This window comes from Phyllobates terribilis, unplaced genomic scaffold (assembly GCF_046119375.1).
Source record: "Phyllobates terribilis strain yellow unplaced genomic scaffold, ASM4611937v1 Scaffold_11__3_contigs__length_659146591, whole genome shotgun sequence".
NCBI classification, from domain to species: domain Eukaryota; kingdom Metazoa; phylum Chordata; class Amphibia; order Anura; family Dendrobatidae; genus Phyllobates; species Phyllobates terribilis.
Genome location: NW_027362771.1, coordinates 30571677 through 30598802, shown reverse-complemented (window position 1 = coordinate 30598802; position 27126 = coordinate 30571677). Strand labels below are relative to the sequence as shown.

At 41.3% G+C, this 27126-nt stretch overlaps 1 protein-coding gene across 3 annotated transcripts in view; it reads right to left on the bottom strand.

Moving 5' to 3' along the window:
• Positions 1 to 27126, bottom strand: part of RGS14 (regulator of G protein signaling 14) — a 311115-nt gene that overhangs the window by 47349 nt on the left and 236640 nt on the right. For all 3 annotated transcript variants that reach the window (XM_073651170.1, XM_073651171.1, XM_073651172.1), the window contains 2 exons: positions 16000 to 16076; positions 12176 to 12302 (listed from right to left, as the gene is read on the bottom strand). In XM_073651170.1, coding sequence (XP_073507271.1) covers positions 12176 to 12302; positions 16000 to 16076 — 204 coding nt within the window. The remainder of the gene's footprint in view (positions 1 to 12175; positions 12303 to 15999; positions 16077 to 27126) is intronic.

Sequence of the window (27126 nt, the reverse complement as noted above, 5' to 3'; positions counted from 1 at the left end):
TTTCCATTTATAGATTCTTCTGGCCTCTTGCCCGACCAGCTTCAAGTGGGGCGAGAGGAGATCGCATGTAGCGATGTCCAAATATTTGAGCAGCCACGGTCACACGAAGGCAACAGTGGGAAAGTGCAATTACTGTCACAAGAGGTGGATGATGATGAGACACAATTGCCAGAAAGTCAGAAGGAGGACCAGGGTGTGGAAGTAGAAGACGAGGTGGTGGACGATGAAGTCACTGACCCAACCTGGCAAGGTGACATGCAGAATGAGGACAGCAGCACACAGGGGGAGGGAGGCGTAGCACCACAACAGGCAGGAACAAGCAGTGTGGTGGCCACAGACACAAAGCGGGCAACCGATCGCCGGAACACCAACACGACGGAAGTTGCCAGTACAACTGTTAGGTCTTCCCGAGTTCTTTTTTAAAGACTCTGCAGATAACCCCAAAAAGACTATTTGCACCATCTGCCAGGCCAGCATCAGCAGAGGTAGCAGAACTATCAGCCTGCCCACCACAGGCATGCTTAGGCATATGACAGCAAAGCACCCGACTAGGTGGGCCAAACGCCAGGTTCCAGAAACAATGTCTGCGGGTGACACCACCGCTTGTTCCGCTGTTGTGCGTGCATGCCAAACCCCTGTCCATGGCGCATGCGAAGATGCCTCCCGTTCCTCAACTTTCATTGCACACTCGCAACTACCACCATCAGCAACCACGTCTATGTCCTTGTCCCAGCACAGCATTCAGTTGTCCCTACCCCAGTCCTTGGAACGCAAGCACAAATATGCAGACAATGCCCCACAGGCCACATCACTAAACTCACACATTTAGCGAATACTTGTGCTTGAAATGTTGCCTTAATAATGTGAACAACAAAGCATAGCCAGCTGATGGCCCTCTAACAATAGTAAGGGACGACTGCTGGCCCTTTAAGAATAGTAAGGGTCGCTTGATGGCCCTATAAAAATCATAAATGAAACAGGATGTGTCTGATTATGTCTCTCACAGCACATGGCCATATAAGGTAGTAAAATGTTAAAGTGACATTTACTGGTAAATGTTTTTTTCACTGTTGAAAGCAATGCAAAAGTGCAAAAACGCATCAAAAATGATATGTGTCAACATAACCCAAGGTGTAGAGGAGCATTTTTGTTTTTGGTTATTTATTTTGCCTTATATACTAGTCATTACCATGGAAATGATGTTACTTAACATTTTTCCCAGGAAAATTCATTTTTGTATCGTTTTTATATGTTTTATTGTGAGCCCGTAAAAGTGGAGTAATACTCTGACAACATTGTTCACAGCAGTGACCTGGGAGTCAGAGATGCTTCCAGGGATCTTCCCCATGCTGTTCCCATGTCATTTGAGCACTGTTCCAATCGATTTTGGCAATTTTTAGGCCCCCTGCAGACCTCCGGGAGAGGGGCCGCCAAAAAAATGCTCGAATTTCCCATAGACTTACATTGGGCTCGTTATTTGGACTGAGCACTCGAACATTCCAATTTGCTCGACCCGAGCAACGAGAACCTGAGCATTTTAGTGCTCGCTCATCACTAGAAATGAACTTTATTCCCCCAAGTAGCATTCGGGTTTCATTCACGGTGGTGGCGCCAGCGAAGGTTCCATCACTGCCCAGTGTATAGAGGGTGGCGGCTATTACTGCGCCCTTGCACTGACTGACAACAGGATCAGCATTAGAGTCGGCTGTCAGTCAGTGCCAGGGGTGCGGTGACAGCCGCCACACTCTATATGCAGAGTGGTGACTTAACCTCTGCCGGCATCACCCCTGTGACTGAAACTCGAACACTGCCGGTGGGGGCAGTAAATAAAGAATGTTTCCTCCCGGCAGCGGGGGTCTAAGTGCGGGCGATGGGCAGATTCAGAATGCTATTAACCAGCAGATTAACCCAATATGTTCAGGTTAATAGCATTTATTTACGCGTCAGGTTCTGATAACGCTGTTAATCTGCAAGTATACGGTAAATCTGCAGATTGATAGCAATATGAAGGTGCCCAGCTGCCATAGTGAAAGTGCGGCACCCAGAAGAATAAACTTTATTGCTCCTGGGAGCCACCAACTTTCAGTCATACAGGGCGTTTTGGCGCAGACACAGTCCACACCATACAGGATACAGTCACCACTTACAGCACTGTGAAGCACAGCAAATCTCAGCAAATGGTAACAAAAACACAAACTGTCAGTCAAAGTGCCGGGGCATGTTTACAGCTGCCACTCAATATGTACTGACTAGTGAGTGGTGACTGTAGCTCCACTTGAATGCCTGTTTGACTGAAAGCCAGTGGCTCCAGGGAGGAATAAAGTTAATTTTCTCACAGGTGCCACACTTTCACTAGGGCAGCCTGGCACCTTCTTAACGCTATTGTTCTGCAAATTAACCTCATATGTGCAGGTTAATAGCATTATCTGACGTGACAGGTTCCCATTAAAATATATAAGATCCACGAGCAGACACAGAAGATACATAGACAGATGCAATAGTATGCTGCCATATACAGTGGTGTGAAAAGGTGTTTGCCCACTTCATGATTTCTTATTCTTTTGCATGTTTGTGACACTTAAATGTTTCAGATCACAAAATAAATGTAAATATTAGATAGCGCAAGAAAACTCAAAATGCAGTTTTTAAATGAAGGTCTTATTAATGGAAAAATAAACTCAAACCTACAGGGGCCTGTGTGAAAAAGTGATTGCCCCCTAAAGTTAATAACTGGTGGCGCCACCCTTAGCAGCCACAACTGGAATCAAGCATTTGTGATAACTGACAATGAGTCTTTTACAACGCTCTGGAAGAATTTTGGCCACCAAAATTGTTGAAATTCAGTCACATTGGAGGGTTTCCGAGCATGATTCTAGCAAGCCAGGTGTGTTCCTGCATCCAATCCCTGCTGTATCCACTGATCCCTGCTAATTTCATTCAATCTATCCTGGGTATGTTTGATCCCATCTGCAAGCTTATCACCTCAATCTTTTGATCCCAATACACACTCCGTCCCAATCCGTCTATTTCCTGAAAACATTTAGCCTCTGTCTCCTAACTACTCCCCCCCTTCCAACCGTGCTTTTGTGAGCAGTCTTCCTGCGGCTCCTTCCCTCCTGCACAAACCTGACCCACGTCATGTGCTGTTAAGAGCTCCATAAATCTAGCAAGCCAGGTCTGGCTAAGACCGTGGGTCTGGCTCTTAAGGGTCGATCTTAAGGGTCTAATAGAAATATGCCAGAAATGGGCCAGAAGGTAAGAGTAACTATTTACTAATTGTACTTAGTTTCTCACTTTCATTCACACCTAACATTCATTATGTTTATGTATGACCTTAGTGTTTTTGCTCCACTAATCCTCACTCTCCTTCGCTATCCCCAAACCCCAGCACCCTCTAACCAAATCATCATCTCATCTCCCCACGTGACCTCATCTGCAGACCTGCTCCAAAACCTCAGAACTATCCTACCAGAACATAAAACAAGCCGGACACTCTCATTCTCCCACCTGCTCTCCCTCTCTGCTTCTCCTCACTGCTGGCGACATATCTCCCAATCCTGGACCCCCACAGCTTACACCCTACACCAATTTCCCCTCCTATCGCTTCCAACCAACTGCAAGCTACCGCAACCTCTCCTACATAAAACCCGTGCCCCTGACGCCCACCCCTCTGCTCCCTCTCTCTGGAGCACTCTGGAACGCCCGCTCTGTATGCAACAAGCTCCACTTTGTCCACGACCTCTTTACCTCTTGCAATCTCTCCTTGATGGGCATCACAAAGAAATGGCTGACGCCCTACGACACTGCCTTCCCTGCCGTGCTGTGTTACGGTGGCCTCCACTTCACTCACACTCCTCGTCCTGGTAACAGACATGGTGGAGGAGTGGGTCTTCTCCTTTCTACCAACTGCACCTTTAGCCCTATCCCTCCTCTACCCTTCCTTATTCACCCTTCTTTTGAAGTCCACTCTGTCCGCATCTACTCTCCCTACCACCTCCAAGTGGCTGTCATATACCGACCTCCAGGCCTGGTCACTACCTTTATTGACCAATTCTCCACGAGGCTCCTTTACTTTCTCTCTGCTGACATTCCCACAATCATCATGGGCGCTTTCAACATCCCCAGTGACACTCGACAGTCAGCAGCATCCAAACTCCTGTTGGTTACTTCATTCTTTGGATTTATTCAGTGGTCCTCCTCAGCCACCCACACAGACGGACACACACTAGACTCTTCACTCACGACACAGACAGTGCCACTGCTTTCTACAATGCTACTCTCGCATCAGCTATTGACTCGGTTGCCCCACTTATGCATGGCAGAGCACAATGAGTTAATAGGCAACCCTGACACAACAACCTCACTAAACAGCTTTGACACGCGTCCAGGGTTGTGGAGCGGCATTGGAAGAAAACACATTCCCAAGACGACTTCACTGCATTCAAACAAGCAACACTCGCAATCAAATCAGCCCTCACCTCTGCTAAACAGGCCTACTTCATTCAGCACTTTTAACTCTCTCCTCTGCCCTCCACTGCCCCCTTCGACCTCCGTCATCTCTGCTGAGGAGTTTGCCACACACTTCAAAAACAAGATTGACCAAACAAGGCAAGTCTTTATTGTCCAACCACCACAACCCCTTTGTTCTCTAGACCATTGCCCTTCCCCCATAACCTCCCTTTCCAACATCTCTTCAACCTATCACTAACTTCTGGTACCTTCCCCCGTGCCTTCAAACATGCTACAATCACGCCCATCTTCAAAAAGCCATCCCTCGATCCAACCGCCTTGTCCAGCTACCGCCCCATATCGCTGCTCCCATTTGCCTCCAAACTCCTCGAGCAACACGTTCACACCGAACTTTCCTCTCACTTCTCATCTAACTCTCTCTTTGAAAACCAACAATCTGGCTTCTGCCCCCACCATTCCACTGAAACTGCCCTTACCAAAATCACCAATGACTTACTTACAGCTAAAGCTAACAGAAAATTCTCTGTACTCCTTCTTCTTGACCTGTGCTCTGCTTTCGACACAGTTGACCACTGCCTCCTACTACAGATCCTTTCTTCATTTGGCATCAAAAACCTTGCCCTATCTTAGATCTCCTCATACCTTTCCAACCGCACTTTTAGCGTCTCCCACTCCCACACTACCTCTTCACCCGGCCCCCTCTCTGTTGGAGTCCCTCAAGGCTCTGTCCTACCCCTACTCTTCTCAATATATACCCTTGGCCTGGGACAGCTCATAAAATCCCATGCCTTCCAGAATCATCTGTACGCTGATGACACCCAGATCTACTTCTCTGGTCCAGATGTCACCTCTCTGCTGTCCAGAATCCCAGCATGTCTAGCAGCCATATCCTCCTTCTCCTCCCGCTTCCTCAAGCTCAATGTGGACAAAACTGAACTCATCATCTTTCCCCCATCTCGCGTATCTTCCACACCTGATCTTTCTATCACAATAAATGAAATAACACTTTCCCCTGTACCGGCAATCCGCTGCCTCGGAGTAACCCTTGACTCTGCCCTGTCCTTCAAACACCATATCCAAGCTCTCGCCACTTCCTGTCGCCTCCAGCTCAAAATATTTCCAGAATCCGTGCTCTCCTCAACCCTCAATCTACTAAACTGCTTGTGCATGCCCTCATCATCTTCTGCCTCGACTACTGCAACATCCTCCTCTGAGGCCTACCTGCTAACACTATCGCACCCCTCCAGTCCATCCTTAACTCTGCTGCGCGACTAGTTCATCTCTCGCCTCGCTATTCCTCTGCTACCCTCCTTTGCAAATCTCTTCACTGGCTCCCAATTGCCCAGCTTATCCAGTTCAAACTACTAACCCTGACCTACACAGCCATCCATAGCCTCTCTCCTCTGTACATCTCTGAACTAATCTCCCGATATATTCCCTTACGTAATCTCCGGTCCTCCTAAGAACTTCTTCTCTCCTCCACATTTATTTGTTCCTCACCCAATCGCACCCAATCGCCTTCTTTCTCCTAAATATCCCCCATCCTATGGAATTCTGTGCCTCAGCACGTCCGATTAGCCTCCACATTTGGATCCTTCAGACAGAACCTGAAAGCCCATCTCTTCAAACAAGCTTACAGCCTGCCATGACCTTGCCTGCTGCCACCTCAACAACACCGGAGCTACCACAACCCCCCAACCTACTGTCTCCTTCCCCATTCCTGAAGAATGTAAACCCGCAAGGGCAGGGTCCTCTTCACTCTGTACCAGACTATCAGGCTGTGTGCCCACGTAGCGTTTTTCAAGCGTTTATGCTGCGGAATTTCCGCAGCGGAAACGCTTGTAAAACGCTAGGTAATCCGCACCCCATGGTCCCCAAGGTGATTCCGCATGTTCTATGCACATGCTGCAGATTTTTCCGCAGCGTTTATGCTGCGTACAAAAATCTGCAGCATGTCATTTAATTTTGCGGAAGTGCAGCGGAACTCCCGCCATTGACTTGCATTGAGACGCACAGAAACCGCGACTGTACATTTTTACAAGCGGCTTCTATGCGTCTCTATGTGCGGATGGTACCCAGTTCTGGAGGAGAGGAGACTCTCATCCAGACCTGGGTACCATTGTACCTGTAAAAAAAGAATAAAATAACAAATAAAGTTTATACTCACCTGTCCGGCGTCTTCTCTCTGAATGCCAGCAGCGCTGAAGGACCTTCGGTGACGTCACAGTCATGTGACCGCAGGCCCTTCACCGCTCTGTCTCGCGATATGCCGGCAGCCGGGAACCAGCCAGGAAGCAGCGCTGCAGCCACGCCGGGGCCTCGGAGGTAAGTATAGCTTTATTTGTTTTAATTTTTACGGTTCACACTGTATAAATCTATGCCAGCTGCATGGATTTATACAGTGTGACCTAGTTGTCAAGCACTTTCCAAGTGATGCTATCGCCTGGAAAGTGCTTGTCAATCTGCATGCGGAAACGCATGTGAACCCGCATGTGGATCCGCATGTATTCTGCAGGAAAAACGCATGCACAATCTGCATGCGTTTTTTTCTGCCAGGGAGATGCAGAAATGCTGCAGAAATTTTCTGCTTCATTTCTGCATCGTGGGCACATAGCCTCATTGTTAATTTGTTTACTGTAAGTGATATCTGTATTTGGTATGTGGGTTAGTGCCCACGATGCAGATTTGATGCAGAGCGTTTTTGCCTCTCTGGCAGAAAAAAACGCATGCAGATTTACATGCGTTTTTTCTTCCAGGGTCAAGCGTTTTTTTCAGCGTTTTTACATGCGTTTTTTCAAGCACTTTTCCAAGCGATTTTGAGCATCACTTGGAAAAGTGCTTGACCATGCAACTGGCATGGATTTATATTGTGTGACCAACTTAGGTGCTTTAAATGCTGCATCTATAGTTAAAAAAAAAAAGAATTAAAAAGTTAAAAATAAAAAAAAACCTGTATACTCACCTCTCCGGTCTTCTCCCAGCCACGTCCTCCCACCTGGGAGTCCCGTGGTGTACTTGCAGGACCTGCGGTGACGTCATTTTGTCATCTGATGGTCACGCGACCATCACCTGACTGCTGACGGCAGCGATCTTGTGACCATCAGCTGATTAAATGACGTCACTGCAGGTCCTGCAAGTACACCACGGGACGCCAAGGAGAGAGGACGCGGCCGGGAGGAGACCGGAGAGGTGAGTATACAGGATTTTTTTTATTTTTAACTTTTTTATTTTTTTTTTCACCCCGTGGTAGCCGGGATGAAGAGGAGTTGTAGTCTCCTCTTCATCCTGGGTACCATACGCACTGCGATTACGCTGAAAATTCGTGGCCATTGAATTTAAATTGAAACGCAGCAAATCCACATATACCTGCGGGTTTGTTGCGTTTCAATGTCCCTCAATGGCCGCGAATTTGCGGTGTAATCGTGGTAGAAATGGTCATGCTGCATTTTGCAACGCAATGCGAATTCGGCGCGCTAATTAGCACATCATGTGCACAGCACATCTGAATTCACATTGCTTTGCATGGCAGATGGTTTTACAAGAGTTTTCGCGGCATTTTCGTGGCCGTAAAAATGCTACAAGAAAGCTATGTGGGCACATAGCCTGTAACCCCTTCTTATGTACAGCACCATGGATTCAATGGCGCTATATAAATAAATAATAATAATAATGAACCGCCTTTTTAAGGTCATGATACAGCATCTCAGTCGGATTAAGTTTAGGACTTTGACTAGGCCACTCCAAAATCGTAATTTTGTTTTTCTTAAGCCATTCAGAGGTGGACTTGCTGGTGTGTTTTGGATCATTGTCCTGATGCTCAACCCTAGTGTGCTTCAGCTTGAGGTCACAAACAGATGGACGAACATTCTCCTTCAGGATTTTTTGGTAGAAAGCAGAATTCATGGTTCCATTTACCACAGCAAGTCTTCCAGGTCCTGAAGAAGCAAAAGAACCCCAGACCATCACACTGCCACCACCATATTTTACTGTTGGTATATTCATTTTCTGAAATGCTGTGTTACTTCTACACCAGATGTAATGGGACATACACTATGTCCGCTATTTCATCCTTCCTCTCTTCTAGATTCCTAAAACTTAACATGGACAAAACAGAATTCATCATCTTTTCCCCCATCTCACTCAACCCCCCCAACGGACCTATCAATTAAAGTAAATGGCTGCTCACTCTCCCCAATCCACTGCCTCTGGGTAACCCTGGACTCTGATCTCTCCTTCAAACTACATATCAAAGCCCTTTCCACTTCCTGCCGACTTCAGCTCAAAAATAATTCCGGACCCATACATTCCTTACTCAAGAATCTGCAAAAACCCTAGTCCATGCCCTAATCATCTCCCGCCTCGACTACTGCAACTTCCTGCTCTGTGGCCTCCCCTCTAACACTCTCGCACCTCTCCAATTTATCCTAAACTCTGCTGCCCGACTAATTCATCTGTTCCCCCGCTATTCCCCGTCCTCTCCCCTCTATCAATTACTTCACTGGCTCCCCATTACCCAGAGACTCCCGTTCAAAGCCCTAACTTTGGCATGCAAAGCCATCCACAACCTGTCTCCTCTATACATCTGTGACCTAGTCTCCTGGTACTTACCTACACGCAACCTCCGATTCTCACAAGATCTCCTTTTCTACATTCTTCTTATCTCCTCTTCCCATAATCGCATGCAAGATTTTTCCCATGCATCCCACCTACTCTGGAACCGTCTACCCCAACATATCAGACTCTCACCTACCATGAAAACCTTCTAAAAGGAATCTGAAGACCTACCTTTTCTGACAAGCACACAACCTACAGTAACCACCGCTCCACCATACCGCTGCTCTGCCCTCACCTACGGTATCCTCACCCATTCCTGTAGATTGTGAGCCCTCGTGAGCAGGGTCCTCTTTCCTCCTGTACCAGTCAGTGACTTGTATTGTTTAAGATTATTGTACTTGTTTTCTATTATGTATACCCCTCTTCACATGTAAAGCGCCATGGAATAAATGGCGCTGTAATATTAAATAATAATAATACACCTTCCAAAAAGTCCAACTTTTGTCTCATCAGTCCACAGAGTATGCTTCCAAAAGTCTTGGCGATCATCAAGATGTTTTCTGGCAAAACTGAGATTACCCTTTATATTCTTTTTGCTCAGCAGTGGTTTTCGTCTTGGAACTCTGCTATGCATGCCATTTTTGCCCAGTCTCTTTCTTATGGTGGAGTCATGAACAATGACCTTAACTGAGGCAAGTGAGGCCTGCAATTCTTTTGATGTTGTTGTGGGGTATTTTGTGACCTCTTGGATGAGTCATCACTGCGCTCTTGGGGTAATTTTGGCCGGCCACTCCTGGGAAGGTTTACCACTGTTTCATGTTTTCGCCATTTGTTGATAATGGCTCTCACTGTGGTTCTCTGCAGTCTCAAAGCATTAGAAATGGCTTTATAACCTTCTGCCAGACTGATAGATCTCTATTACTTTGCTTCTCTTTTGTTCCTGAATTTCTTTGGATCGCAGCATGATGTCTAGCTTTTGAGGATCTTTTGGTCTACTTCACTTCACTTCAGGCAGGCCCTATTTCAGTGATTTCTTGATAAAGAACAGATGTGGCAGTAATCAGGCATGTATGTGGCTAGAGAAATTGAACTCAGCTTCCCAAAATGTGATAAACCACAGTCAATTTATGTTTTAAGGGCCCTGTAGGTTTGGATTTCTTTTTCCCTTAATAATAAAGACCTTCATTTAAAAACTGCATTTTGTGTTATCTTTATCTAATATTTAAATTTGTTTTGTGGTCTGAAACATTTAAATGTGACAAACAAGCAAAAGAATAAGAAATTAGGAAGGGGACAAACACTTTTTGACACCACTGTATTTCTCAGTGTATATAGACATCAATTGATACAGTCTGAAGTATAAGAAACATAAAGGGGTTGCACACCTTTGGAGGAAATTTTTATTCTTACTTAAATGCATGGATTTTTGGCTACAAATCTTTTATTGTAATTGGGTTTCATGTGCAGCATGAGACGGGGCATTATCATGCATGAAAATGATCTTGCTGCGGAATGCACGGTTCTTCTTCTTGAACCATGGAAGGAAGTGCTGTTTGAGAAACTCAACATACATTATGGAGTTCATCTTTACCTCTTCAGGGATCCTAAAATGGCCAACAATCTCTCTCCCCATGATTCCAGCCCAAAACATTACTCCACCTCCTCCTTGTTAGCGCCGTAGCCGTGTTTGCATGGGGTGTCCATCAACCAGCTATCCTCCACTCCATCCATCTGGACCATCGAGATCATTTCATGCATGATAATGCCCCATCTCATGCTGCACATAACACATCTGCATCTCTGGCTGCTATGGGCATAAAAGGGGACAAACTTATGGTGTGGCACCCATGCTCCCCTGACCTCAACCCCATTGAGAACCTCTGGAGCATCATCAAAAGGAGTGTCTATGATGGCGGGAGGCAGTTCACATCTAAGCAACAGCTCTGGGAGGGTATTCTGTCCTCATGCAAAACAATTAAAGCAGAAACCATCCAAAACCTGACAAATTCAATGGACGAGAGAGTTCAGAAGCTCCTTTCGAACAAGGGGTCCTATGTGAAAATGTAACATCACCTAGAATAAAGTTTTGAGTTGAAAACTGTTTGATTTCAGTGTGTAATAACCTGCTAATGCTTATAATTTCAAAAATGACCATTTTTTTGTTCTTTATTAAAACAAAAAGGTTGAAAACTCTGATGTGCATAATAATTTGGAACATGCATTTTGAGTGCAGTTTGAGCTTTTTATTTTTTAAAAAATATACTGTTATCATAGGCAGTTTGTACAAAAACCTTTCAATTGTACTCTAATAGTTATTTGACTGGAAAATTACAATGACTGCAATTCATATAGGTAATTTGGGAAAATCTGAGAAAATATTATTTGCATAATAATTTGGAACACAGTGTATACTTCAATTTTACCATATCGAAGAGATAATTTTATATTTTGGAAGATAAAACTTTTCACAGATTTCGTGATACCAAGTGGGCTTTAAAAAAAAACAAAAACCATTTTTTTATTTTCACAATGGTATTTAAACTTTTAGGGGGTTCTAGTTAATTATTTGTAAAATAGGTTAACTATTTTTTAGTTAAAAAATAGCATTCATGGTTATAAAATATCTGGCAACCAAAGTCCAAATACCAGGCTCAGTCCCTGAGCCTGCTCTGTATACATGCAACCAACATCTGCATATGCACCAGGTGTTTGGAAGAGTTTACAAAAGAGATTAATGTCTGGCAATTTATGGTTGGCAGACCATGCTACTGTAATGGAGCCCACAGTAAGAAGCAGGTCCAGCACTGAACTCCAGATGCTTCCAGGTTTTCATAGTATTTTTTCAGCCACCACTAGGGGGAGCACACCTACTGAGTTGCTGTAAAAATTCATATTTGCTGAGATCCCCCTGGTGGTGACTGCAGGAAGTTAGTCCTAGTCTAGTAATGCAGTTTGTAAAGAGAATTTAGGTCTCTATAGGGCTATATACACGATACATGTTTATAGCACCCTATGATTGAGCGGTAGGTCCATGGTCTGCTCATCTATAATTCTGTAGAGAAGCAGTCAGATTTTTATTGAATATTCTTGCTTGGAAGAGGAACAAGTCCAGTCATAAGAAGACATTAGGGAAAATAATTCTAGTACTTACCTTTAGTAGAACAACATGTTTGTTACATAGTCCATATTTCTTCAATGTTGACTGTAAAGCTTCATTTATGGTCTTTGTGGGCTTAGACACAATGCGCAAACTTTTATTCATGGGCTCAATCTGTAAACTAAAAATGTGCCAATCGTCAATTTACAGCACAAACAATTTCAACAAAAATATGTGAATGAGTATTCCCCTGTGATCAGACATTTATCAATTGTCCTGTGTGTAGGTGATAAATGTTTAGTATGGGAAAACGCCTGCAAATTGGGAATAAATATTAGATATTTGTTGGCATAACTTGCCATATTGCTTGCTATCTGACAGAAGTACAATTTCCATGGCAAAAGCATTAAACTGAGAATAGTAGCAATAGAATCTGCCGAAAAATACAATCTGTTAGAAATGCCATCAAGTAGAAATTACTGGATTACGATTGCTTGAATTACTGACTTAGCTGAGACAGGAAATATATAAAAACACAATGGTTTATATAAATTTCAGTTTTTAGAAACTAAAGCTTTAGGTTTCAATTACATAAATTGTTGTAAACTGCCAAGAAGCTGCTGAGAGGGTATCTCGTCTTATTCTGTCTTGTTGTTTACAACCCCAGTTCCAAAAAGTGGGGTCTCTGTGTAAACTGTAAAGAAAACATGAATGCGATGAGTTATAAATCTCTTACAGCCATATTGTCTAATTTTCAACTTTTGATATGTGTTCTACTTCATTAAAAAAAAATTAACTATTTAAAAATGGATGGCTGCATCACATAAAAATTGGGACAGGGACATGTCTCCCATTATTTACTCTTATTTTACTGCAGTCTGTACATGTCTGGGAAGTGAAGAGGCAAATTGCTGAAGTTTTGGAAGAGGAATGTTGTCCCATTCTTGTATGATGTAGGATTCTTGCTGCTCATCAGTCCTGGATCTTTTTTACAATTTTTTTTGTTTTATAATGCATCAAATATTTTCTATTGGTGAAAGGATTGGACTGCAGGCAGCTAGTTCATCCCCCGAACTCTTCTTATGTGAAACCATGCTGTTGTGATGGATGAAGTATGTGGTTGAGCATTGTCTTTGCTGAAATATGCAAGGCCTTCCCTGAAATAGATGTTGTCTTGATGGGAGCATATATTGTTCTACAACTTCTATACAGGGCTAAGTATTGACAGTCCTTTGAAGATGTGTTAGCTGTCCACCCCAGAGGCAATAATGCCACCCCATACCATTAGAGATGCAGGCTTTTGAACTGTACACAGATAAGCTGGATGATCTCTCTCCTCTAGAGTCTGTAGGACATGGCATCCGTGATTTCCATTAACAATGTCAAAGAATTTCAAATAGAAGTTTTCTATTATGACTGGGTCAATTTTAAATGAGCTTTGGTCCAGAGATCAAAGAGACATACTTGGCCACTGAATCACTTTCACCCTGTTTTTCAGAAATGCAACAGTGGCCTTAGATGTGTGTTTTGGATCATAGTAATGTTGGAAAATTACATATCTATCAATGGCATGAAGTGATGATAGCATCTTCTCTTTCAATATTGAGCAGGACATCTGTGAACTCATGAATCATGATACCATCTTTGAACTGTAGCTCCCTAACACCAGCAGCACTCATGCAGCCCCACATAAGGACACTGTCACCACCATATTTCACTGTATTCACCATGCATTTTTCTTAGTACTCCTCACCTTTGTGAAGCCCATATAGTTTTGATACCATCAGTCCAAAAACATTTATCTTGGTCTCATCACTCCAGAGTGTAGAGTCCCAGTAGTCTACATATTTTCAGCATTGGCCATGACAAGTTGTAGGCGGCTTTTTTTGTGTATGGGCTTTAGGAGAGGCTTGTGGTGAAGGCAGAGGAACTAATTGATGAAGAATTGAGCGAGTATAGGAAGGAGAGAGAGAATGTATATGAAGTTGTTCTATGTGTTAAGAGAAACATCAATGAAGATTTGCACTTGCTATTCATTGTACATAGCCCTCCCTACATTGATGTTCAGTAAAAGAGAGTTTATTTTGAGTGGTGGTCTCCCTCATTGAACTTCACAACATCTGGTCCTTGCCAACCGAAGTCACTGGCATCATGTGTCTTGCAAAGGTGTATCGCACTCGTACACAAAGTCCAAACACACAGCCAGGACCCCCATTTTCATGTAGAGTGCCAGGGCCACAGCTAGTGCCCCCGCTGTTACACCATTCCTCAGCACTGTATGTTGTATTGTGACATGGGAAACACTCTCCATGGTTTGGCTTTCTACTTTTTTAACTATCTATAGTGAACTTGCATGTCCTTTTGCATGTCATCAGAATTAATGCTGATCTTCTTGTAACTTTCCCCTGGTCCACACTCCATCCTTACCCGGGAGTGGAATATCACACCTCTGGTTTGAGGTGCAATACCCCTGTAGTGGCCGAGCCCTCGGGGTGCTACATATTCATTTTTTGCAACATGGTTGAGGTGTACAAAGTACCAAATGCTGTTAACAATCAATGTAATGCCAACATTTGTGGTTGTATTTTGTAGTATGGAATCCCAAAGAAAATGTTGTTCTGAAAGGTTTTCTGACAACCTTGTTGGGGTGTACTCATTCATGCTGAACACTGTATGTGTCCATCTCTTTGTTTATTTTATTTTTACTTAAAATGTTGTTTTTTTGTGGTGAAACTTTTTTTCTGTGATTTTTCAAGCTATAGTTTGTTATTTTTTAACATTTTAACAAATTTAATTGTACTTTTTTACCTTCTTACCTAGTCCCACTATGAGACTCGAGCTTTCAATGATCTGATTGCTCGTCTAATACACTGCAATACATGTGTACTGCAGTGCATTAGAACTGTCAGTTTTAGTGTAAGGCCACGACCTCACTATCAGTATTTGGTCAGTATTCGGTCAGTATTTTTTCTCAGGAGTGGAAGCCAAAACAAGGTGAGGAACAATCAGAGAAAAGGTATAATAGAAACAAGTCACCAATTCTGCATTGCATTGGTTTTGGCTCCCACTCCTGAGAAAAAATACTGACCGAATACTGACCAAATACTGGTAGTGGGGCCGTGGCATTATTCTTACACTTGGCTTGTAAGACTCTAATTATGGTAGGGACTAACAGGACTCTGTGGTTTTCAGATCTGAAAGCCATTGGTTGGCCTTGGGTTGCCGTAGCTCCCTCTGTTAACCATCTAGATACTGCTGATGCTGTTAACCACAGATTTTAGTGGTGCTTGCCCTTGATCAAGAATTAAACAGTTAGAAAGTTAAACGACTAACATTTTTTGCCTGCAATAAACATCAATATGCAATATAGCCACAGCTGATGTAAAGAGCTCTGTATGGACATATATGTATGGTGGATGTCGGGTAGGGAGTAAAGGGTTGTTTTCAGGAGCATACCGCTCCATTGCCTCTTGGTTTCCTGCCTTCCTGGGAGCGATGTGCTCTTGATTGATTGACAGGTCAGACCTGTTGCATTTTCACACCGTTGGTTCAAACTGTCCACAGCTTTGTCTCTGCAGCATAGCTCCTTGCTATATAAATCAACTGTCTCTAACGCATTGGTGATAGGTGGTAAACTTGGCGACGGGCAGTAAATTATAGAATTAAAATCTTGAGCATGGAAAGAATTTTTAATAAGAGCTGCAATTTTAACCATTGATAATGATGAGACAACCCTTTAATCAGACCAATAAGAAACTCATATTCTCAGGTTACTTAGGAAAATCTAGGTACAATTGTTATAGGTACAGCTATAAAGAAATGACAATTGCTTTTTTGAAGACGTAGTAAAACTGTGCAAGTAAGGAAACTGAACTTACTCAAAACTGATCCTGTTCTCCAACTTCACTTCCTGGTCAGTAAGAACGGTGCATTCCTGATCAAGGGCCAGTGCCTTCTGCAAGAACAACCCAGATTCAGTACTGCACAGTTAAAAGGATGCAGCAATGCAATATGTCACAATCCCAGGAGAGGTAACAGGTGGAGTTCAGAAACCTCCCTGTAGGACCAACTGTTTAGCAACACCAGTTTCATACTCTATTACTGTATATGACCTCTTCTTTGAGAGAGCCTTCCCTCTAGATTCTAAAAGAAACTTCTTAGACAAATTATAGGAGGCCATCTTAAAGAAGTTTTGTTGCATATCCTGTATAAGGCCATGTTCACATGTTCAGTATTTGGTCAGTATTTTACATAAGTATTTGTAAGCATAGAACAGTGAATGGGTGGGGGTGTAGAACCCACTCAATAAATTATCTCACAATTCAAATGTGTGTACAGCAAATAAGTGAGGTAATAAAATGTAGCTTTGTGGCTACAAAAGAAACAGCTTTGGAGTTGCCTATTCCACTTGCACTTCTATGAGAAATCACGCATGTGTTTTAGGTCCCCTGAGGATTCTGAATTGATGAAACACATCAGGACTAGCGATGCTTGTTTAACCCTTTAACCGAGCATGCTCCGGTGCTTCCCGAGTATCTTTGGCATGCTCGGATATTATGTTCGAGTCCCTGTGTCTGCATGATTTACAGCTCTTAGACATCCTCAACACATGTGAGGATTCCCTAACAAACAGGCAATCCCTGCATGTGTTGAGGCTGTGTTACAGCTATAAATCATGCAGACGCAGGGACTCGAACATAATATACTCGGCAAGCACCCACGCATGCTTGGTTAAAGGGTTAAACGAGCACGCTTGCTCATCACTAATCGGGACGCATTAAGAAATTGTGCAGGGCCTCCATAACAGGGCTAGATGTGGATTGCCCTTGTCAGGGCGGGAGTTTGGGGTAATAGTTTATGTTGCCCCTTAGAGGGATCTATAGGGCTAAACTTCTATCTCTGCATTCCTGGAGGGAACCATCCGGACTGATACACTCCCTGAACCTGACAGATTTCTTCTTATGGGTGAGATCAATCCATTTACTCTCCTTTCTTGTATCTTATGGGGTGTGGAGGCTTGCTTACCCATATTGTATATATCTGTATCTATCTGCTATATAAATAACTAAGCCGGTGACACTGGACTTTAGGAAAAGAAGTATTTGTGACCACTGTCATTTTCTTCTTTATCAAACCATTAGATATAATAGTTCTGTCCTAGTTATATCTAATTACCCTGTTATAGTAGGTGAATGTGACCGATCCATTCACTATATAAATGCAGAATTGGATTATCTGTATTCTGTATTTTACGTAGATGCTTTGATAGCTAAGTAACGCTGTCACTATAGGTGTCAGTCATATCCAGTATATACTTAGTTACCTCTATAGTCTGAACACCTATTACGGTATACCAGACTATTTTATTTTAAGAAATAGACTGAATACATAGCTTTTGTAGCTTTAGCCTCTTCCTTTTTGAAAGGCAGCATTAGTTTTATTTTGATCTATTAAAAGTTACATTTTATTACATCACTTATTTGCTGTACACATAGTATCTGTAAGCCAAAACCAGGAGTGGGTGATTATGCAGAAGTAGTGACGTGTTTCTATTATACTTTTCCTCTGATTGCTCCTCTCCTGATTTTGGCTTGCAAATACTGATGTAAAATACTGACCAAAGACTGAACATGTGAGCGTGGCCTAAAACTGAAATGCTGAAACACTAGACATGACTCATATCAAGAAGCCTATAGGAATGCACATATTAGAGTGAATATAGAGGAGCTAAATAATTTGAGGCAACTCAAATTTGACTCAAATTTCCAAAAAGAAATCAGATTCAACTGAATAACAATTTTTTGCTATTTACTTTATTCAATTCCAGCAAAATGGTGGCTGGTCAGCCATCATTTTGCTATATTTAAAAGGATAAAATATGTAAAAACTTATGCTTACCTCTAATTGGCCCTCACAGTTTCGGTCCGGTCTTTAGTCACAGCTGGTCTTCAGTCCTCTCCACATGTCAAATCCAGTTTCTGGCACCACCTATGCTTAATAGTCCTTGTGCGACATTATGATGTCTGTCTCTCCGCTACGTTCTGATGCCATGAGGCTTAGTGGCAGCACTGTAGACACCAAAGACCAGACAGGGCCTTTGAAGAGGACAGAAGCCCTGCTGTGACTGAGGAGTGTACTGGAACTATGAGAACCAAGCGAGAAGCTGTGCAGAGAAGATGAAGGACGGGTGAGAATTACTATATTTTTTTTTTACCCTACATGTATTATGCATAACAATCACACTTGACTGACATCAAATAAATTCAATTTACATCAAATACATTTGATGCAAATGAAAGTTTCAGGACAAAGTTGAGCAAATCTGCAAATTTGAATTTTTGAAGATTCACTCATCCGAGATGCCCCATTGTGGGTGCGTTTTTAAATATTGGCACAGAAAGTTTTCTAGATTTAATATGGATTAGCGAGTGTATCTAGTCCTAATTTCTTGCATATTCTCCCTGTCACTGATTCTTCAGCTAGCGAATTGGATTTCTCATTTTCTACTCAAATTTAAAAAAATTCTCCCCACAGTTCAATATTATCAAACACCAAATGGTGACAAGTGAGAGGTATGTTTGAGTGATTATTCATTCCTATTAATCTGTTATAGTTCATTTTTATTACCACATTCTATGCTAAAAGATATTTTGGGGTATTTTCAAGATGTAATACTTCAATCCAATTTACATATGTCCATAATTTATTTTTTTCTGAATGAGGCTTAAAGGGGGTTCCCTTTACTAAAATCCCCCTAATAAAGTAGCTTTTAAAATCAAAATTATTTCACTTAAAAATATTGAATGAGATAACTAAATGCTTTTAGCCTATGTCCAGTTCTCAAGAAGGGCTTACAAAGCCAAGATTTCCTTTTGCTTCTGGTTGAAACGCTGGAAGGTTGAAACGCTTAAAGAAGCCACACTTTCCCTTCAGCTTCTCAATGATTTTTATGTTTTCCATTAAAGTCAGTGGAGTCCACAGAAGTCTTTGGACATGGCAGATGATGCACAGTAATAAATAGCATTTGTAGACTTGTTTAGCCTCCATTGAATTCAGCAGAAACATAGAACTGATGCATCATTATGGCAGATACTCTACTTGTACAATGCAAAGATCAAATCCACCATCTAGTGGTCAGTTTATGTATGACCGAATCATTCTATAGTCAATTTGCTCATAGGAAGCATAATTGTGATGAGAAGAAGGTGGATTATATTTTCTTGTCCCAATTACATTTTAGATTATACACATAATATACATTTATATGTTCAATGAATAGTCCATTTATCTTGAGAATTTATTTTTTTAAATAGTTTATCTTTTATTATCTTAATTACTTACAAATTTTAAAGTCTTTATTTCATCCTCTTTATTTTTCATTACTTTTTGTTTTGAGAAAACTGGGTGAGAGCCATTAATATGCCTATGGACTAATTTCATGAATGATAAATTTGACAGGCTGTACAATTAAGACACCATTCACCTCCTTTGCTCATACTTCAGCATTACAAAGCAGATTTGCCTTTTAAAATGATCAAAACTTAAGTAGGCTCATGCGACAGATAGTGAGATCTTTACACTTTGAACACTGATTTTTTTCCCACTTTTTTTGGAAATATTACCAAAAGATTCAGGAAAGTATTTTTCATGCTAAATGAATTACAGGGGCAGACGAGTCGCTTTAGGCTATGTTCCCACAATGAGCTTTTGGTGAGTTTTTGAAGCTGCGTATTTTTTGCTGCATCACAAATACAGCGTCTTACAGTTCCAGCGAAGTGGTGGATTAATGGAAATCTCCTACCCACTTGGCATTTTAATAACTTAGTGTAAACTGAATTGTGGTGCGAGTTTCAAATTCAGCAGCAGGTCAATTTCTCTTGCGGGATGCTGAGTTTTTTGTGCAGAATTTCCTCAATAACTTCCATTTGATACGGAAACTCCGCAGGTAAAAAGCGAGTATGCGTTTTTACTGTGTTTCTGTGCCAGAAACCCACCAAAACCGCATGTAATCTGCACCTATCAAGTACTGTATATCAATACAGTTTTGCCAAAGCCAAATACCGGGAAGTATTGAAAACTAAGCACCTTTATGACACACCAAAAAAAGACCCAGCGTCAAAAATACCATAAAAATGCATGTTAAAAAATGCACACAAAAGCGCAATGAAAAACTGCAAGTAACCTAATTTAAATAATAGGTGCAGAAATTCTGCAGTGTCAAAAGCTCATCGTGGGAACATAGCCTTAAAAGGCTTTGCATCAAAAGGACATTACAGCCAGGAACATTGCTGTTTGAAAGAATGCCCACAAATCAACCATTTATTGGATCAAGATGTAAAATACAAAATTATACTGTGGTACCGTGTTAGCCAGAAAAATTGATGTAAATACTTTTATGCCCAAAAATGACAAAAGTATACCTTTATAGGTGAAAAAATATATATTGCAAGTAGTGTTGAGCGAGCGTGCTCGTTTAACCCTTTAATTGAGCACACTCGGGTGTTCGCCAAATATTTTCGGCGTGCTCGGCATCTATGGTTGATCCGCCGCGGCTGCGTGTGTCAGGCAATCCTTGCATGTGTCGCAGCTGTCTAACAGCCGTAACACTTGCAGCCGCGGCAACAGTAAAAGAAATGCCGAGCAAGACAAAATTCTCGGTGAGCACCCGAGCATGCTCACTGAAAGGGTTAATGAGACCTACTCGCTCAACACTATTAGGCATTCCTCACATGTATCAAAGCTGTCAAACAGTTGCAAATCATGCACACACAGTGACTCAAACATAACATTCGAACATGCTGCAAATACTCGGCGAGCACCCGAGCATGCTCGCCGAAAGGGTTAACAGACCACGCTCGCTCAACACAAGAGGGGATGTCAGAGGGGGAGTGGCAGTAAGTGACATTCAGCAGGCACCCAAGGTTGCAGGGCGCAGACCCAAATGCGGCACTGTTTTACTGTATCCGCAACACTTGGAACTACAGATGAGTGGATCGATTCATTCAGCGTCAAGGTCAGTGGTACCCAGCAACTTCACGATTGGCTGCAAATCTCTTACCTTTCAGTGGCCCTGGTGCGGCTTTTGCTTAGCCAGGGCTTGTGTAACATCATCTATGTGTCATGCTCATCTCTAGTTGGGATCTATGGATTTATTTTTTGTTCATTCAGTCATAGTTACAGCAGCTAGAACTTTCTATTTTTTCCGTAAGCTTCACTATATGTCATCTGGCTTTTTTGTGTCTATAGGGTTGTATTAACACGTTGCATAAATACTATGTTTTTTGTTTGCTGCAGGTGTCGGCACCAAACTACATAATAACAATTTTCTTTAATTATTGCATTTTTGCTGCCTGTTTTTGCTTTTACCCTTTTGCGTTTTTAATATGGATATTTAGTACATGAATGCTTTAATTCTGCACTTAGTAACTGCAGCTTTTTACATGCTTTTTTTAAGGCTCCACAGAGAAGCCGCTAGAAAAAAAAAAGCACCAAAACCCCACAGTTTAGCAGCTGCTTTAGACACATAGTGGGTAGCAGTTTTCATTAAATCACACTTAATTTGCTTGGACAGTTAAATACAGCAGAATTTTTGTGCAAAAAGTGCAGCATTTACCCTATATGTCAACACAGCCTATATGTCCAAGCAAAGTGGATGTGATTTCATGATAATTCCTGCCATAGGTGCATCCAAAGACGCTGCTTAATGCTGCCGTTTTGGTACATTTTTTCTTTATAATCTTTTATGTATAGCTTGAAAAAAAGTATATACAGTATATAAAAAAAATGCTGTTGCATTCTTAACCCCTTTACCTCCCAAGGCTGTTTGCACCTTCATGACCAGGCCAAATTTTACAATTCTGACCCGTGTCAATTTATAAGGTAATAACGCTGAAACGCTTCAGTGAATCTCACTGATTCTGTTTTTTCGTGACATATTGTAATTCATAATAGTGGTAAAATTTCGTCAATATGACTTATGTTCATTTGTGAAAAAAACATAAATTTGGCGAAAGTTTTGAAAATTTAGCAATTTTCAAACTTTGAATTCTTATGCCCGTTAATCAGAGAGTTATGTCACACAAAATAGTTAATGATATTTCCCACATGTCTACTTTACATGAGCACAATTTAAAAATTTATTTTTTTTGTTACAAAGTTATAGGGGTTCAAAGTTGACCAGCGATTTCTAATTTTTCCAACAAAATTTACAAAACCATTTTTTTAGAGACCACATCGTATTTGAAGTGACTTTGAGGGGCCTTTAAGGCAGAATATACCCCAAAGTGACAAGATACTAAAAACTGCACCCCTCAAGGTGCTCAAAACCACATTCAAGAAGTTTATTAACCCTTCAGGTGCTTCACAAGAATTTTTGGAATGTGAAATAAATATGAACATTTAACTTTTTTTCACAAAAAATTTACTTTAGACCCCAATTTTTTTATTTTCTCAAGGGTAAGAGGAAAAAAGGACCCCGAAATGTATTGTGCAATTTCCCCTGAGCATGCTGATTCCCCATAGAGCTCGAAAGGGAAGGAGCGCCATTTGACTTTTCGAATGAAAAATTTTCTGGAGCAATTAGCGGACACCATGTCGTGTTTGGAGAGCCCCTGATGTGCCTAAACAGTGGAAACCGTCCACAAGTGACACTATTTTGGAAATTAAACCCCTTGGGGAACTTATATAGATGTGTGGTGAGCACTTTGAACCCCCAGATGCTTCACAAAAATGGATAACATTGAGACGTGAAAATAAAAAAAATCACATTTTTCCCACAAAAATGTTATTTTAGCCAAAAATTTTGCATTTTCACAAAGGTAACAGGAGAAATTGCACCATACAATTTCCTGTGCAATTTTTTCTGAGTACGTCGATACCCAAAATGTGGAAAAAAAAACTACTGTTTTGGGCGGCGCACGGCAGGGCTCGGAAGGGAAGGAGTGTCATATGACTTTTTAAATGCAAAATTTGCTGGAATCATTAGTGGACACCATGTCCTATTTGGAGAGCCCTTGATGTGCCTAAACAGTGGAAATCCCCCACAAGTGAGGCCATTTTGGAAACTAGACCCTTCATGGAATGTATCTAGATGTGTGGTGAGCACCTTGAACCCCTAGGTGCTTCACAGAAGTTTATAACGTTGACAATTTTTTTTATTTTCACAATTGTAAAGGGAGAAATTGCACCATACATGGTTGCACAATTTCTCCTGAGTATGCTGATACTCCATATGTGGGGGAAAACTACTGTTTGGGCGAACGACAGGGCCCAGAAAGGAAGGAGTGATATTTTGGACCACAGACTTTGATGGAATGGTCTGCGGGTGTCATGTTGCGTTTGGAGAGCCCCTGATGTGCCTAAACAGTGAAAACTCACAAAAAGTGACCCCATTTTGGAAACTAATTCCTCAAGGAATTTATCTAACACGTGGTGAGCACCTTGAACCCCAGGTGCTTCACAGAATTTTACAACTTTGATCTGTGAAAATGAAAAAAATATATTTTTCCCACATAAGTTTTGTTTTAGCCTAAATTTTATCATTATCATCAGGCGAAAATGGACCCCAAAATTTGTTGTGCAATTTCTCCTGAGTACATTGATACCCCATATGTGGTCGAAAACTACTTTTGAGGCACAGTGCAAAGCTCTTAAGGGAAGAAGGGCCATATTGGAGTTCAGATTTTTCTGGAATGGCTTGAGGGGGCAATGTCACATTGGCAGAGCCCCTGAGGTGCCAGAACAACAGAAATCCCCATATGTGATCTCATTTTACAAACTATACCCCCCAATGAATTCATCTAAGGGTGTAGCGATCATATTGACACCACATGTGCCTCAGAATTTTATACCATTCTGCGGTGAAGAAAGAATAAATTACATTTTTACTACTAAAATGTTGTTTTAGCCCAAAGTTTTTAATTTTTCTAAGGGCTAATAGGAGAAATTTATATAAGAAACTGAGGTCCATTTTTTCATGAGTGCGCCAATACCCTACTTGTAATTGGGAAATACTTTTCAGTGCAAAGCTCAGAAGGGAAGGAGCGCCATATTATAGTGCAGATTTTACTGTTATGGTTTGCAGGTGCCATGACCCACTTGGAGAGCACCTGAGGTGCCAGAACAGCAGAACCTCCCATAAGTGACCCCATTTTACAAACTATACCTGTCAAGGAATTCATCGAGTGGTCCTGTGATCATATTGATAATATGGGTGTGTCTCAGAATTTTATACCATTGGGCAGTGAAGACAAAATAATGACATTTTTACCACCAAAATTTTGTTTTACCCCTAGATTTTACATTTTCCCATGGGGAAGTGGGTAAAAATGGCACCAAAATTTGTCCCACAATTTCTGCTGAATGTGGCAATACCCCATATGTTACTCTACAGTACTGCTTAGCCACACGGCAAGATTCGGGAGGGACAGAGCACTATTTGCCTACTGGAGCGCAGATTTTCCTAGAATAGTTTGCGGACTCCATATACAGAGCCCCTAAGTGCTAGAAGAGCAGAATCCACCCAGTGACCGCATTTTGAAAATTAAACTCCTCTGGGAATTTATCTACAGGTGTAGTGACAATTTTGACTCCATAGGTGTTTTCCAGAAACAAGCAGCAATGAATGTTGCTGAGTGAAAATTGCAAACAGCCATTGCAGTGACCAGAAAGTCGTAGTCACTAGTACGATGTAGTGCCCAGTACACTGTAGTGCCCAGTACGGTGTGTACGCTCAAGGTTCTGGAGGCACGCACCCGTAAATTAGGCGGGCTCTCCTCACTAAACAATTGCCAAACTTGTGGATGCTAAGTGCGGTTAAGGCACACTGGGGTTCAGAAGGGAAGGGGGCATTTGGATCTGGGAGTGAAGAATTCGTTGGATTTCTTCCGGGTGGGCGAGGAGCCATGGCACTTTTCCAGAGCCTATGTACTAACAGTAATGTGAAAGTCCCTATTTTTCTGTTAATAGATGACAGATCTAAGTAGCGGCTTTTTTTGGATTTAGTTGAAGCTTTTGTTAGGAACATTTTATATAACATTTTGGATCACATTTATCCTGCACTCTACGCTTAGCACTTACAGTGGGGAAAATAAGTATTTGATACACTGCCGATTTTGCAACTTTTCCCACCTTCAAAGAATGGAGAGGTCTGTAATTTTTATCATAGCTACACTTCAACTGTGAGAGACAGAATCTTAAAAAAAAATCCAGAAAATCACATTGTATGATTTTTACATAATTAATTAGCATTTTATTTAATGAAATAAATATTTGATACAATAGAAAAACAGAACTTAATATTTGATACAGAAACCTTTGTTTGCAATTACAGAGGTCAGACGTTTCCTGTAGCTATTGACCAAGTTTGCACACACTGCAGCAGGGATTTTGGCCCACTCCTCCATACAGATCGTCTCCAGATTTTTCAGGTTTTTTGTTTTTAGATTCAGTCTCTCACAGTTGAAGTGTACCTACGATAAAAATTACAGACCTCTCCATTCTTTGTAGGTGGGAAAACATGCAAAATCGGCAGTGTATTAAATGATTATTTTCCCCACTTTATTATTATATATTATTATATCATTATTATTATACTATTTGGCAGTGAAGAAAAAATAATTACATTTTTACCACCAACATTTTGTTTTTGCCCCAGATTTTAAATTTTCATGTGGGGAAGTGGGTAAAAATGGCACCAAAATTTCTGCTGAACGTGGCAATACCCCATATGTGACTGTGATGATGTGATTCAGATGAAATCCCCAAGGGATCCATTCGCTAAAATGAGGCAGCAGAGTTACTCTGGACTCCATCTGGCCTCTGTTCAGCGGTGTTCTTCTTTTCAGAAGTGAACAAAACTATGGATGAAGGCACTTCTATGCACGCCTAAAAAGACGGACACCGCCGAATCACAGGCCATACAGAGTCCACAGTGTCTCCATCTGCCTCATTATAGGGAATCTTCCGCCAGGGGTTCTGTCTGAATCACGTATTACAGAGATTTACATGGAAACCGTGAGCCGAGCCTTACTGCGATCCTTGGGAGGCAGAATGAACAAATCAACAGTAGATCTAGAATTGGTTTTATTTATTTTTTACGCCGTTCCTCATGCGGTATAAGTGATTAGACGACTTTATTCTTTTGGTTGGTGCGATTACAGCGATTACAGATTTATATAGACTTTTTATGCTTGTCAGCTGTCACACACTAAAAGACGCTTTTTTTGAAAAAAAAAAGTTATTTCATCGCCATATTTTAAGAGCTATAATTTTTCCATATTTCGGCCGACAGAGTCATGTGAGAGTGTGTTTGTTGCGGGACAACTTGACGTTTTTATTGTTACCATTTTTGGGCACATGACATTTTTTAATCGCTTTCTATTCTGATTTTTGGCAGGCAGAATGAACAAAACCCAGCAATTCAGGAATTGTTTTTTTTTTTTTTTTTTTTGCCGTTCCGCGTGTGGTAAAATTGATAAGACAACTTCATTCAGTCAGTACGATTACAGCGATACCACATTTCTATCTTTTTTATGTTTTAGCGCTTTTACACAATAAAAACTATTTTATAGAAAAAATAATTATTTTTGCATCGCTGTATTCTGAGAAATATAACTTGTTTAGTTTTCTGCTGATGAAGCTGTATGGTGGCTTGTTTTTGCGGGACAAGATGCTGCTTTCAGTGATACCATTTTTATTTACATTCGTCTTTTTGATTGCGTTTTATTATACTTTTTGTTTGGCAGTGTGATGAAAAACATTGTTTTTGACCCGCTTTTTATTTTTTACTGTGTTCACTTAAGGAGTTAACTAGTGTGACAGTTTTATGGGGTATGTTGTTCCAGACGCAGAGATACCAAAAATTTGGATTTTTTTTTTAAAAATATATATATATTTTTACATGAAATTACAAATTTATCAGTACAATATATATTTTTTATTATTATTTTATGAGTTTTAAAAAACATATTTTTACAATTTTTTTTTTTTACTTTTTTACTTAGTCC